Source organism: Caloenas nicobarica, chromosome 3 (genome assembly GCF_036013445.1).
Source record: "Caloenas nicobarica isolate bCalNic1 chromosome 3, bCalNic1.hap1, whole genome shotgun sequence".
NCBI lineage: Eukaryota > Metazoa > Chordata > Aves > Columbiformes > Columbidae > Caloenas > Caloenas nicobarica.
Genome location: NC_088247.1, coordinates 97,218,248 through 97,234,430, shown reverse-complemented (window position 1 = coordinate 97,234,430; position 16,183 = coordinate 97,218,248). Strand labels below are relative to the sequence as shown.

Here is a 16,183-nt window from a genome sequence, read left to right as displayed (position 1 = left end):
ATTTCATCCTCTCCCACTTAAACTTATCAGTCAACTCATCCATAACAATTTAAAGATATACAAACTGCACTATTTGTTGTTTTGAAGAAATCAAGCAAACTAGCTACCAAGAATATAACACCTAGTCCTGTATTTTCTTTCACTGCCTCTCCCAGTGTACAAAAGGGGAGTAACTGTTCTTCCGACACTTATTAAAGCTCTGTCCTTTCTAATTCCTGAATTTTTTTACTAGAGAAGCAATGCTTAAAAGCTAATGTAATGTTGACTCATCTTTACGTCACAAAAAAAAACAATGAAAGGAAACATTCTTTGCAATGGTTTGTTATACAGGGTTTACAAGGATTTTGGCAAGGACAGTATGGATGTTTAAAATGTTTGTGGGTAAAGTTGCTGCAGTGCAGGTGGTGCACAGGTGGTGCCATATACATATCAGGAAAATGCTCAGAAAAAACCTCAAACCCCTTGCTAGGAGGTTCCTTTTACCAGCACAATATAAGGATCTGAACCTCGGGTTTCACCTCTCATTGTATCACAACTGAAGAGTAAGGCCCAACAGAAACCACCTAGTCAATCTTGAAAGCACTTCCAAAGTGCTTTCTTTTAGAAAATATTCTTAGACAAATGGTGTTCCAACTCTTCAATATCTACCCCTGAACCCTGGTAATTGCCCCATTACCACAGGAGTGAACACTTCAATGCATCCCCTGAATCTGGGTCATCCGCAATGCGGCCATTTGCCAAAAATAACGGGACAGCATAAAAACAAGAGCACGAGAGAAAAGCTGAAAGAGATCGAGGAGCAGATGGGCCGGTGGGAAGGGAAGTGACACATCCTGACTAACAGTTCCCGGCTATTTTATCGATCTGCAGCTAGGAGCACCGAAAACGGAGGGCAGGGTGTGACTGAGCAGCTGGGGGAGCAGATGGGATGGAGGAAAGGCTGAAAATTGTGACAAAGCTCTGCCAAACAGAATGTCAGTTTATTTAATTTTTAAAGTGAGCAACAGAAATGAAGATGGTTTGGGTCCAAGTAGTGGGGCAACTCCTAAAAATGTTTGCTAATACACACTGTCAATAGGTAATAGTGACAAAAGTGTGTTTGGGAGACTGCAGAAACAATGGGAGGGATTGCATGTGCTCATTAATAAAGTGTTGGTAGGAGTTAGGCTCGAAGAGTGGCAGAAGCAAGGGAAAGGCAGCTGGTGAGAGGCTGACATGTCAATATAATACCTACTCCTGCACTCTTAAGCTGAGGGAGAGATGTTGAATAGGATATAAGAGTAAAGACGGTACCACAAAATTGAAAAGCAACAAAAATAGAGAGTTCCGGTTGAATACACATGCAAAATATCCATTTATGAAATAATCCAAAAGAAACTGTGGAATCCCCACAGCTATAACAGTAACAAGATAAGGTACAGGCCTGCAAGCAAAGAGTCAACAATATGTGCTTCCAGATCTCATCCATCAACAACTGCCACACCAAATGGAAGAATAAATTTAATTTCCCATCAACATATACTGTACCCTTCACTAATCATGGTAATCATTCCTGTTTGCTCCATTCTTCATCTACTTCTAACCCAGACACAGTTCCCTTTACTTTTCTTTACTTTTCTTTACTTTTCTGGCATTTTATTTTGCTTGCAGTTGTTCCCTCCCTTTGCCCCAAGCTGAACTGTGCCATGAGGTCATCTCCTGTTTCTTTTTGTCAAGGTATATACTTTCTTTCCAAAGCAAAAGTAAAAATTAGCTCCTGGAAGGGTCACAGATGAAGGTGGGGACTGACAACATTTTTCCAAGACACAGGATGATACAAATGACCTGTAATTGCCTACATCACTCCCATAAAAAGAGGACCACACAATTAAAATCAAGCAGCTGTCAGTTAAGACCCATTTTCACAAATAGAACTTGTTTCTGAATTTAGGAATAAATGCTATATATAGTATTTGAGAAGATACTCATCTTCTCTATTGATGTCTTACCAAACATTCACTCAAAAACGCTGTCTTGCACTAGCACCAGTTCATTTTTAGATTTTCCAAAAGATCTACATTTATAGCATCTCTCAGCAAACAGCCACCCCCCGCTTCTGTTTGAAGAAAGCCTCCTACCAGCTTGTATGTATGCACTACACTTACATATGCATGTGTGAAAGTTTGACATACACAGAAGTAAATTTCTGTACTGGCTCCTACACTTACTCTTCACCCTCAAAGAACCTGCACAAACATTTTTTTTTTAAGTAGCAGCTTGTGAAAAGTGTGAAATGAACAGCATTGAAATGCACCATCCTCTTTTCTGTTTTATGTTTAAAGCAGGGAATTTAACCAAGTAATGGCAGCGTACATACTCCTGTAAATGCGTCTGAGCTCTCACCAAGGAAGACAGGTTGAGAGCACCATGCACTCTCCTCTGTGTCCAGGTCCTTGACACCCTTATTGTTGTTCTTATGGTTCCCATTCGGCTCATTCTGTTTCTCTCAGTTCCCTCATTCACATTTTTACCTTTTAAATTGTAATCGAATTGGGAAAGGATCTAACTCCACCAATCATCAGTGCTGCATTTTGGTCCTACCCTTATGGCCCTCCCACACTGCCACTGTGAAACTGTTAACAAATAAATAATAAGACAGTGGTAATCCCCATGGAGACATCTGATAAACACTCTCAGCACATACAAACCTCGCTTTCCCTGTGACAAGTTTCTGTAGCTCAAGGCACAGCAGGAAGACAAGAGTGTGACCATTCCTCGGTACTTTAACCTGTATTTCTCTAACTGTTGACCTCTATTGTCTGGACTAATTTTTGAGGTGAACAACAGAGGGAGGCTGTATTCACGTAACAGTAACAAAGAAACACATAACCAGCATCACTCTGCCTTCTTCTCACCCCATTGCATGGTTTAGTTGCTTTTCAAAGTGCATGATGGCCTGAGCACCAGAAAACTGCCTGATGTCTCCAAAACAGAAGATAAATTAAATAATGCTGGTAGGTGGGAGAAACATTTTTTTGTTATGACAACTGAGCAGCTACACAAGGGGCTTCCCAGCTGCTGCTGCGGTTTGAAGCAAAGCGGCAATCATCTGGTTAAAGACAGACGGAAAAGCACAACAGTTTCTCCACTGCTGGCATCAAGAATCATATTTCTTGCACAGATCTGACCAAAAACCAGATGCTTGTACTCAAAAGGTAGGAAATCGTAGAAAGTTATCTCTGAAATCTTACTGCAGCCACTTTTGTCATTCACTGTATAAAAGCCTGTACCATATCACATATGCTTGACTCTCACACAAAACAACACCTATTAGACTCTAAGTCTTTGTTACTGAGTCTAGGGCAAGAAGTTCCCTCAGTAAAGAAAACCAGTGTCAGAGTGCAAGTGTGTGTCTGTGTGTGTCCGTGTTTGGGCATTTTTAACAGGACTTTCAAAATGTTCTGGGATCCACTTCCATGAAGACAAATGAACACTTACAACAAGATGGTGGAGAAGAAAGGAAAAAAAAAAAAATCAAGGAAAAGCAGAAATGTGGCAAGAATTACTTGACTCAGAATTATTGTTGGCAAAGCTAAAAGTCAGTGGGAAAAACCTAGGATGCATCAGCCAGCCCACATTCACCTTTGATGGCCACTCATCAGCTCAGTACAAAACAGCACCTTGACAACTCCACTTGCTGATTCTAGGTACCATACACAAAGACTAGTGGTCACAAGTCTGCCCTGGCTAATGTTCACACCTAGGGAAAGGAGTTTCCATTGATTTTGAGTCCGAGTACATCTACTTTGGATAGTGGAGATTTCTGGTTAGACCAATGATACGGCTGAACTCAAGGTTGGGGTGGAGGGTGCAGAGCAAGCCCCATCCACTGGTCTGGGTTTTGACATGGGTGATATCCACAGGATGTTTCAAAAACATGGACCCAATTTCAAAGCAATGTGATTTCAAATTGGCTCTCTCTTTTTGAAACACCTCGTATATCTCAAAACCCAATTCTGCACTAAAAAATAAGAGTATGATTAAGGGACTGCCCCACCTTACACTCTCACAGATTCTCAGAAAGTGGAGTGACAAGCCCAACAAAAGTACATTAAAAAAAAAGCGCACATAAAAAGGTTACTAAGAGAGTATCATTGGCAATGCTTGTCACTTAATTGAATCACCATGATGTAATTAAAATACGTATGAATTACACAAAACTATTAATAAAAAAGAAAAGGCCAGACAGGTTTGACATGAGTAAGCCAGTGATATAAATAGTATTTCCACCAAATGAAGCGAAATAAAGATCAAAGCCTAGTGTGTGCTGAAGAACAGCTGAGAAGGGTCTTTTTTTTATTACAGAGATCTTATTAAAGATCTAATCTTGCAAGGTGGGTAAAACATACTTCCCTTGAATGAGTTCCTAATGTTTGGTCAGATCTTGCCTCAGTCAGCTGCAGAAGGAAGCTTTACAGGTATCTCATCGTAAGAAAGACACTGAGTTACTAGAGAGAGTTCAGAGGAGGGTGACGAGGCTGGTGAGGCATCTGGAGCACAGGTCTGATGAGGAGCAGCTGAGGGACCTGGGGCTGTTCAGCCTGGAGAAAAGGAGGCTGAGGGGAGACCTGATCGCTGTCTGCAACTGCCTGAAAGGAGGCTGGAGCATGGAGGGGCTTGGGCTCTTCTCCCAGGTAGCAAGTGATAGGACGGGAGGAAATGGGCTCAAGTTGCGCCAGGAGCAGTTTAGATTGGATATTAGGAAAAAATTCTTTCTGGAAAGGGTTGTCAGGCATTGGAACAGGCTGCTCAGGGCAGTGGTGGAGCCACCATCCCTGGAGGTGTTTAAAAGGTGTTTAGAGAAGGTTCTTAGGGACATGGTTTAGTGCTAGAGTTAGGTTAGGCTATGGTTGGACTCGATGATCCTGAGGGTCTCTTACAACTGAAATGATTCCATTCTATTCTATACATTTGCTTTATCTTGGCTAGGCTAAATTTGGGCCCTAACCCAGCTGGTTTCTTTGAATTGACATCAAATACTGAGGCTCAAGCCTATTACCCTGTACTGCTTCTGTAAGTTGGCGAGGAGGAGGTTCCAAGCAGTCAAGCGCCTCCTCTTCCCCTTCCTTTCCTTGGCTTTTGTGTCTGACACTGTACTGCTTTGGGTGCTTTTCAGATTCCTCTCCATGAGACGAATCATCTAGGGATAAAATAACCAGAGGAAGTAAAGCTTTCTGCTGGGATAAAGCACTAGGTCAGCTTAGCAAGGATCCCAGCAGGAAGGCGTGCAGGGGGGAAGCGGTGGGACTGCAGGGAAGGGAGGAAAGGCAAATGAAACCTTTCCTCCTTCAACAGAGCGAGCTGTTAGAGCAGCCGAACTCCCTGTCAAATCACAGCCCAGGGATTAAAAAAAAATAAATTAAACAGGGAAAAAAAATCCACAAAACCAAAACAGACACACCCCCCACTACAACCAACTTTCTGAAAGATGTCTAAAATTCTGTTCTCTCTGAAGCTGAGGATCCCAATTGTCATTGATCACACCTCCAGTACCCAGAACAACAGTGATATTTTAACTATAAAGACAAGTGTCTGGAGTTCGTTCCTCTGGGGGAAAAAACCTAACACACAAAGCAAATCTAATCTAACACGCTAACCTAAAACACTGACATCATACAAAATATTTCTGCTTTTGTAAAGAGAGGTTGGGAAGACAATTACAGTGTACTGAAACGGACTTAATTAGTGCACCTTGTTACAGCCATAAAGGAAAACGTTGAAACCAAAGTATTTTATATTTAAAAAACCAAAACACTTACAAAGACAGTAAAGATTACTTTAAAATAAGCCATGCTTAAAATAGGTTAGTTTCTCATATTGAATTTCATATTTAGTTTCTTACTAAATAAATCTAGAAATAAAATCTTAAACTAAAAATTCATCATAGCATGATTTTAGAAGAGAGATCTTTACGTGTCAATTTTAAAAATGCTTACTAGACTGAATGACATATTTCCACTTTACAAAAGAACTAAGAAGATAAATGTTGCCATTTCAGTTGAGATTAAAACATTAGTTTTAATAATCTGCCAACCTCACTCCCTTTGCTACATCTTCTTTTGGATGATTTCCAAGTATTTCTTTTTTAAAAATCCATCAATTTAAAGATGTTGTCATCTATTCTAAGGTTTAAATCATTCTAAATCTATTTTTATGCCAAGATCTAATTTCTTGTATAGATCTATACATTGTTTTCCTTAAGGAAAAATATTAAATCACTGGAAGAATAATAGCCATTAGCATTTTCTTTCAGAAATCTGACACATTATTTATTAAAACTCAATACAAATTTCGTCATTGATTTTGAACAAGTTACTACTGGAGTTCATCTGTAAGGAATTAATACAGAATAGGTAAAACAAAGCGCTACTTTGCTCAGTACTGGTCTAAATATCTCATGAAAAAAGTAAAAACAAAACAAACCAACCAAACAAAAAAAGCTACCAAAAAACCCACCTCGAAACAACCAAACACCACCACCTGATAAAAACACAATGAAACTTGTTGAATTTAATATAAAGTTCCCAGATATGCCCTAGCTTATGATGCATGGCATTTTTTTGTTTATATGAGATGTTTTAATGAAAAGACAATATTACTTAATTCAGCTCTAATTTACCGGTATCCAACAAGTAACCTCTATGGGAAAAAAAGAGACACAGATAACTTCTCACAACACAATTCGCTGCAACATGAAAGCTCAGAGCAGTGTAAGCTGATAAGTACATAAGAAGGAGCATCAGCTCTTTCAGAGCTGAAATCAGGAAGCCAGGCGATGGTTTGCAACCAGTACAAATGAAAAGTTTCGGATCCCATTTTTTGGGTCAGGAAATTTACTATCTTCAGTTTATATGCTGATGCAGTTTATATGCTGATTTCATGTGCTGATTTTACTTCTCACAAATAACGACCATGCTTCTTTGATCATTCTAGTTCAATATGCCTGAGATGACATTTAAAACCTGCCACGCTGCTACAAAAGTGTTATTTACCCATATTGTGCTACATTTCAAGTGCTGAGATTTAAACTACCATAAAATCTGCATAAATATAGGGTCCAATTCTTTTCATATATATATATATATATATTTTCTTAGTCAGCACAAGGATTCGGTGAAGGACGAGACTCAAATGTGCTTTATTTAGATTTCCAAATCTTTCATTTGCAAGACAACTGAGACAATATAGTAGGGGAAAAAGGAAAGCAGTTTTGATGTAATTCTTGCTATTCTTTGTGATCAATTCAACTTTAAAATGATAGCAGAATTAAAATTCAAGTTATTCTTCAATTTTTTAAAAATATTTTACTAATTAAACATCTCCTGCTCAGCTGAATTATGTAACTCAACTTTAACAATATATGAGGAGGTTTGGTAAACAGAATGAGTTAAAAAAGTCATAAACCTGTGCTCTGTATTTTTTAAAAAAAATCATCTGCTATTCTGGGTAGAAAAATAAAGCTTCCTTTTCAAAAAATAGCCTTCAAGAGCCAACACAGCGAGTGAAACACAAGAATGCAATCAATTTCAGCTTGTCAACATGAAATTTAAGTGAAAAACCCATCTCACAGAATGGGCTTCTCAATGCCACGGTGACTCGGCTTGCAGCACACCTCTCGCTGAGACGAGACTATGGGAATGCTTATAAAAGCCAGATTACAAGAGAAAAAGGGAAATTTATACAGGGCGTTAGGAGTTTGCAGTTCATTTTAAACATAAGTGACGCTTTGTAGGGAAAGTCGCATCACTCCGTCCTTGATAAGGAAGGATCAAAGTTCAACGACTCGTCTCCTCCCCTGTCTCAGTGTTGAAGAAGAAAATGGGATTTTGTCAGAAGAGTGAGGAGAGGGCAATGAAGGGCAGTTTCCAAAGACTGTAGCTCATGTTGTTGTAGAGAAACCTTCGAGGCACAAGGCAAAGCGTGAGTCGGCCATAACCAAATGCAGCAAAATCAGCCCAACGCACTAATTCAGATGCCCAAACTATTCATATCAAAAACGTTGGCTTCAGAAATATTTAAGGGAAAGATGTGAAAGTGGCTTCTAAGGAAGGTCTACAGCCACGTTTCCAAACAGAAATGGAAAACAAGGGAGGCACAGAAGACATTGGATAGGCCTTTAAAAACGCTGGATGAAAACAAAGGGGAGGAAGGACTCAAATGCACTTGGTTCATTGTTATGGAGTTAATTTACACAAATAAAGAAGCCTACTGCCAGCATCAGTTAACTGTAATTAGAACTATGTGTTAGAAATTAATCGAACACATATAGGCCCACCTTCATAATGCCACATCCTTTTCATTTCCATGGTATGTAAGCACTTAATCCCTTAAGAATTTAAAGTTTCTGATACAGTGGCATCAAATACAAAAAGCCCCTTTCCTCATACAGCTGGATGCCTAAAAAACTTTGTCCAAAGACAAACGTATGCAGCCGGTCAGGTGGTGAAGCTCAGTTTCACCCTAGAGAGAGGATTAATGGATCTGATAAACTCGTTCTCTAGGAAGGAAAAAAACTGCTTTCAGACTGTCGCTGAATTCATGGTGATGGACAGCTGGATGATAGAAGGTAGCACTGGCTGTTATTGGCTCCTGAATTACTTAGCTGTATCAGTTGCCACACATGGGATGCCACAAAAGTGAAAACTGAGATGAGTGGGATGGAGAACAAGCATAATTACTTGAGCATCAGGACTTCATCAGGCTGCAGAGTGAGTCACCACCACTACAACACTACATTGGAGTATGAATTCTGTGCACTTATCACTACTAAAGAAGCAAGACATATGAATTATTTATTCTTACAAACAGTTACTAGAAGATTTGGGATTTAACAGTGAGCAAACCTGCAGACTAAAATGACCATCGAAATTAAAATAGTGCTTTTGCATATGATTGTGTGCTAAAGACAATCTGTTCCTTTGGAAATGACAGCATGAAGGTCAAAAGTATAAGTAAAGTGAAAATATCAGAGGTCTTCAGAGCAAAATAATATTTTCTTTACTTGGCTCTTTAGTGGTAAAAGATTTCCCAGTGTAAGCTTGTTCCCAGATGCAAGCAGCTGCTACACATGCATTTGTCCAGGAAACACATGACTGGAAATACACACTCCTAATTTTAGTGAAGATGAATATTTTAAGGCTATCTCAAGTGAAGTCAGGATACAAATGTTAAAACTGCCTTCTGTTCAGCCACATACAATGTGACAAGCACTTGCTTACTCTAGGACTGCAGAGGAAGCTTTTAAGACTAGGCACATTTCAGCGTTTGCCTTGACAGTACTTTGCAAAATTCTAGTTATATGGCTTACCTCAAGCACTGGAGGCTGGGCAAGAGAATGCTAACTTTTATCTGTTATCCATGACTTCTGATCTAGATTAAACCAAAGTAGTAACCAGGAACTTCAGATGAGCATGGAGCCAGGAAACAAGAACGTGAAATGAATAGAGACCCAACTTACAATTGCATCTTGAATAAGTGAAATAGAAAGTATCCTCTTGATGCCATTTTCCACAATTACTCCAAGCCAATTAAGCACGCCCCAGTACCACAGATAACTCTGTCCTCCGTGCCAATAGCTTACAAAGGCAAAAGTGAGGGCTGTGGAAAAGAGCGTTCCCAGCAGACTGGACTGAGATCCTCCCATCGGAACATAAATGTACCTGTAGGCGAAACGACAGATAAGCAACATTATTAGAGACTTCACAGAAATCTCAGAAAAATATCCACTACAGAACAAACTTCTTATTTTGTGGCATAAAAAAAGGAGTTCGAATAATTATCTGACTTTCTGTTTACTAGAGCTTGCCCTAGTTTCTGTAGACCACTTCATGAAATATGTGCATATGCCATTTGGCAAAAAGGCAATTTTGTGGTCACAGGAACTCTGCGTTAGGCAAATGTATAGCACAAACTATATTCTGAAAATTGCAAAAGACAAATGTTCAGGTTTTTTAAACTCCAGTGGTTGCAAGTCAACTTACATACACAGAAATTACACGTAATCTTCATGTGAATTCAAATTTATAAGACTCTTAACAAAAAAATTTAAAATATTATATGAAGTCATATATAGTCATAACCCACAGACATTTGGCAGAAATGTAGACACATGCAAACATATTTTATTTTTAAAAGCTTATAATTTCTTTCTAAGTCTTTCATTAAAAAATATAGGAACTGAAAATATTTCCTATCTGGTTCCCACATTACACTCCCAGGATCACGTCTTCCTGATGACCTTCAGAGCACATGTACCAAAAATACCCCGAAAACCTATACGAAGCTCCCTGCATGCTATTATATTCTGTATTTAAACCGAATCCAGGGGTCAGAATCTGTCTTTAATTGATCCTTATAAGTGCCCAGAAAGCAGAGCTCATTCAGTAGAAATACTAGAAGCAATGGGATTTTGAAAGCTGACACTGTTTTCTGGGTCATTTCACTTCCTTCCTACCTAGAGAGCCACATCCACTCCTGGCATTTTCTGAGTAAGGCACAGCCAGCCTTTATCTGAAAAAGTCACATATTTCTGTCAACACTTTGAAGAAGCTCATCAGGCAACGGAGTCACCACGCAGCTCATGGTTACTGGTGAGGAGATGCGGTATATGAGAACTGCTGGCGACAGCTCTCCTCAGCCGTCACTCCTTCAGCATAACACGCTGTGCTCATATTTGAGACTGTTCCTACTTGCTAAGATAATTAAAGGAAATTTTTCGCAGTGAAATTATCTCTGGTTATCAGCTTTTAAATTCAGAGATAAATACTAGCTCCAAAATTAAAAAAAAAAAAAAAAGGCTCAGTTTAGGTTGGTCTGAACGCTTTCACATTACCATGCAGAGAAAAATAGGCTCTTTTCTGATTTTTAGCATTTAGCAACAGCGGCAAGGTAACTGAACAGTGATAACTCATAATTCTGATGAATGTTCAAAGTCAGTGAAGTTTTAGCTCCTAGTTGAGGCCCATGTGCAACTGAAATTCACTCACGCTGTCCTTCTCCAGACAGGTCTTCACAAGGAGAGAAGCCCAAAGGAGTCACATAACCTTTACTAACGCTTCAACCTTCCCCTCCAGTACTGTGTAGTCTGCCTCCTTGCCTGTAGGAGAAATGCGAAGCAGCAAGCGACGCCTCTCTCCTTCCCTGCTAGCTGCCGTGAGAAAAGAGAAGGAAGGCTGGCTGCCATTTCTTGTCACAAGGCAGCAAACCGCCCTCGGACCGTGTCGTCTCGCCTTCCACTGTCAGGGCAGTCCCACTGGCAATTTTAAAGTACATATAAAGGACTGATGGATGTTAAGTCATTTTTCTCAAGCGGCATGAAGAGCAATTCTGTATTTTCTTGTGGTTTGTTAGTTTGTTTGTTTGTTTTAGGGCAGAAAAATTGGTGAAAAATCCATTATTACATCAGGAAAAAAAAATTGCTACCTCATCATCCACACATCATATCCACGTCATGTTCTTGTGCTTACACTCTTACAGTGGTAGGGCTGCGTACAAGCAACTCAGCGAGCAGCCAGGGCCAGACCCCGGCTCGATGCCATCACTTTGTGCCCTCTGATACAACCGAAATTGTCTTGCAGAAGAACCACTGCAAAAGCCCTTGTCATTAAAATCAAAAAATGCACCTTGCTTATTTTTGAGCATTGTGGTAGTTTAGAATCTAATTTCTCAATACTTCCCCTGTGTGTTTCCACTCATCTGGTTACAGAAAGCTGCATTTACGCTAAAGTGTGAGAGAGGATAAACCAGTGAATGGTATTATTAAGTCAGATGATAGAAGAAGCATGTTACTTCTGTATTGTCATTTACAACACACCACACACTTTGTAACTAACGATTTGTTGTGGTTTAATGCCAGCCAGCAGCTAAGCCCCACACAGCCCCTCACTCACTCCCCCCTGGCAGGATAGGGAAGAAAAGGATCCTCTTGTAGTACATGAGGAAACTTGTTCTGCCTTCCAGTTCACTAACAAAATCCCTGAGGAGAGATGGAGGGAAGCAGGGAGAGAGGTAAAGCGGCGACGGCTACTACGACTTGATGTCTTATATATCTGCATGCTTCCCAAGCTTTTTCCTTCATCCCAATACTACCATCTACCCGCAATCTATCCTACAGTCCTTCTGTACTGCGATTAGAAACTCAGGGTTTACACAAACTGAGAGGCTGCTGTAGAGCATGCTGATCTGCTGCGCCATATGCAGAACAGTATTACATAAATATCTCATTTTAAGCTTCCACACAGCTTTTAAGACTATTTCCATCTCTAATCACAGAAAATCCACAGAAAAGCTCAAAACCCCCAGTTCGGGGACTGTTAGCACATAAAAGTAATCATGGGTCCTCATGGCAGACTAACACAACTCGAAGGAACACCCTTGTAGCAGAATTTTTAACGGCTCATAAGCAGATTACTCGTTTACCGTAGATGTGCAGGAAGGCAGACTTAGCTGAAAAACGTGGTGCCAGTGTGCAACAACTTCAACTTAATTCACATAACCACAGAAAAAGAAAACACAACAGTTATATGGTAGTCAGTGAGCCAAAGACAGATAAATAAAGAAAAGCAACAAAATATTTACCAAAGAGAAATGAATGTTAAGGCAAGTAGATTTGGGGATGATAATTGGTCAATGTCTCTCCAGGTTATTTTAGAGGGATGGGTAATGCTCGTCCCCCTTAAGATCCATGAAAATTACAGACAGGAATGATTAGACCTGTGGAAGATGCTTAGTATCAAAAAATGCAGGCCAGGTGAGTATTCAAAAATAAAACAACTTAAGGGTTCAAAAGTCAATCCCTGCCAAAACTTCCAAGGTGAAATTTGAAGGTGGAAGAACAGAGAAGCTTTCTAGGCAGGCTGTCAAAGAGGAACTCGTGAATGCCACAGGCCAGGCTTTGCCAACCACTCCTAGACTGGCTAGACCTCCCCTAATGACAACAAGGAAAAGTACTACACGTCGTCAGAAGAAAAAGTTGTGCATATCAGCTGGAGAGAACAGGGAAGAGAACTCCACGTTGATTAAATATCTCAAAACATCCGGGGGGCATTTGAGGTACATAAATATAAATAAATATTGAGAGAACGTTATATAGTAAAAATTATTCACACATCTGACACAACTAAACAGACATTCTTAGCCTTCCCCTTCCCAGGTAAAGGTGCTGTCAGTCTTTACCACATTTCCATGGGCTCTGTTCTGATTTCAAACTAAAACTTACATGCTATTAAACATGTTACTTTCACAAAGCGTAACTGTGTATGCGTCTTCTGAATAACCAAGTGCATTACTTTTAGTCCCACTTACAGTAGCTTAAATCAGCTTATCTACAGCCAGCAAGCTGTTCCATTTACACGACTTATCTTAATTTTAACTCACTAAGTGAACATTAGAGAATTGCATAAAATATGTAAATGGTACCATTTAAATCCCTAAAGTAATGCAAGCACAAACATAATAGCTGAGGTATTTAAAAGTGACATTTACTTACAGAGAATAAGTTTTAAATCCAATAACCATTTTGTTAGTTTTCTTGAAGTGGTAATCTACAGAACAATCACAAGAGATCTGACAATCACTTCCTTGGAAAACACATTGTTTCTTTTCTTTTCACGACATCCACTTTATAAAGTTTTTATTCCAATAACTTTAGAAAACCACTAAAGGAGCATTTGCAACCAGTTCAGAATCACTCTGAAGGGCTTTTATTTCTTGAGGCCTGAATACACTGCTCTTACTTGCACATGCATGTAATTTTAAACACATTTAAATCTTGAAGGAAGTGCAAGTAAAGCACCTGATTCAATGCTGTTCTGTCCAGTGGCTTTCTTCAACCTGCGCTTAAATTTCTTCCTGAAGCAAAGCCATACAGCAAGATGCACACTATCCATGATTTGTCTTCCCTTCTCCTTAGCTATTGGTCTTGGAATGTCTTATGCAGAACCAGGTGAAATATATATATATTTTTTTTAAATGTGTAATGGTACACTTCTTGTAAATATAGTTAATTTATGAGCTTTTTGTGTTTTATTTCAGGGAACATTAGATGTACAAAATTCCAATGCCTCTCTAAATTTCAAAGCATTCAAGGGTTAACCACACTGTTACATAGCCAACACAGTAAAAGTTAAAAAAATAATAATAAAGTCTCCCATCTTACATCCCGACAACAGAATTAGTTTGAGATTCTGTACAGTGATGGTGTCCATTTGTGGACACATATACAAAGTTTCATCTGGGCAGCATTATGCCTGGACAATTTGACGCTTTAAGTCAGTAGGAAGTTCTTCACCATTAGTTATGAAATCAATGCTTAATGTGAGCCAGAACAATTTTGAGGATAAACTTAAATAGCCAAGTTACCATACATTTTGCTTCTAAATTATCCCAAAGATTCTCACCACAAAAGGGATTTGATTGAAATGAAAAGTGCGGTAGGACATAGGGTAAGAACTAGAGGGGAAATCCCTCTGGAAATGGGGTTTGGCTTCATTCATTTATTTATATGTAATCCTGTGTTTTCTTTTTGTGTCCTTAAAGCACTGATTTCAAACTTTTTCTCTACTGCATTAAAAAAAAAAAAATCAGGCCCAGTTCTGCAAATGGTTACTTCTGGGTGAGCTCTTACAATTCCTGTTTTGTCAGTTCAAGCTTTCACTGACTTGGATGGAGCTACGTAGAGTGCATAAGTGAAGCACACTTGTAAGCCTTTGCAAGACTGGGCCCTACATGAATAAATCGGTTTTAAATCATAGAAACGTCTCCTGTAAACAAGACTTTGAAGGCTGAGCCCCACATATTTGCACCAGAAATTTAAAAAAAAAATAACCACTAGTATTTGAAATATCATTTGGCAAAATTTCCATTAGGAGAGGTAAGCCTTACTCTTACTGTGAAACCCTTTGGTTTTTTCTTTTTACACAGTCTAATAATTTTGCGGGGCTGTTGGAAAAGCTTTTTAAGCTCTGTAAGATTCTCTCACCTCACTAGCTTAATGTGATGTTTAGAGAGACCCTGACAAATGCAGACCCTTTAAAATATCTAAGCTAATGCTGGTTTCAGGCATGCCTTGTTAAATTACCACAAAAATGTTTAATGAGGAATTAAGTCCATTTGGGTTACAAAGCATTAATGAGAATACTCATATGCAAGAACACTCGGCTTTAGACATATGACCTGAATTCTGGTTCACTTTCCAGTTAGCATGTTCCCTAGCAAAGACTGAGCGTGCAGTTTGCTACTAAAAATCTGAAAAGTGTCTAATGTATTTTTCTTTCCTTGCATTCAATGCCACCAAAAATGATGCAAGTCAAGTCCATATGTCAAAGGGCAGATAACTGGGAAATATTGAACAAATCATTTCAAATTCACTCTTCCAAGGAAGCTCATGTTTTCAAAGAGATTCATTTACTTTCAAATGAAATTTTAATCTAAATCATAATACTCCCTTTTAATAGAAAAAGTTTCATTCCTGATCGGCTGCTGTGTTTAGTTTTCTCCCGGGCACATCTAGAAGAGAAAGACCCTGCCTACCACCTGTGTGCAGTCAAATGCAAAACTACCAGTCAACCACCTTTGATCACAATGGAAATGGGAGAGGTTCCAGATGACCAAAGAGCCAAAAAGACTGGTTAAATCACTAAGTCCAAATCAGGGCCCTGATTTTTGGGTTTTTGTCTTGACGGTAGGAGCTGATATGTTATTGCCAAAAGAGTGGAGAGTGAAATGCCCACAGCTCAGCTACTGGGCATGAGGTCTGTGTCCCCAGCTGGCTGATGGGCTGGGAAGCAGCCACCACCTCCTGCCTCCTCCCATGGAGAGACTGCAGAGCTGCTCTGAACTTCACTCTCCTTCAGGGGCCCAGTTCACTCCTGATACTCACAATACACCTGCCATAGGCTGATAAGATCTAGGCTCAGCACGAGGCGCAGCAATCAGGCTCTGCTCCTTTGAAAACCTGGCTCCAGGAGGGAGCTATTAATAGCACTGTCACTCTTTGCTTAGAAAATGGTAGAGGTCAGGCTCTTTGCCAAGGAGACCGACATATCTTGTCTCCCAGAGGAGTGCTCCAGCTGCCTGTTACCAGGCTGCCACTAGGCAGAAAAGAAAATGAGATTCAGAGACTAAATACGCAAGGAAAAAAAAAAGT

General features: G+C 39.6%; 1 protein-coding gene across 1 annotated transcript in view; it reads right to left on the bottom strand.

Moving 5' to 3' along the window:
• HHAT (hedgehog acyltransferase) overlaps positions 1-16,183 on the bottom strand; it is a 159,307-nt gene that overhangs the window by 72,703 nt on the left and 70,421 nt on the right. Inside the window, exon 10 of the mRNA XM_065631678.1 lies at positions 9,497-9,698. Coding sequence (XP_065487750.1) covers positions 9,497-9,698 — 202 coding nt within the window. The remainder of the gene's footprint in view (positions 1-9,496; positions 9,699-16,183) is intronic.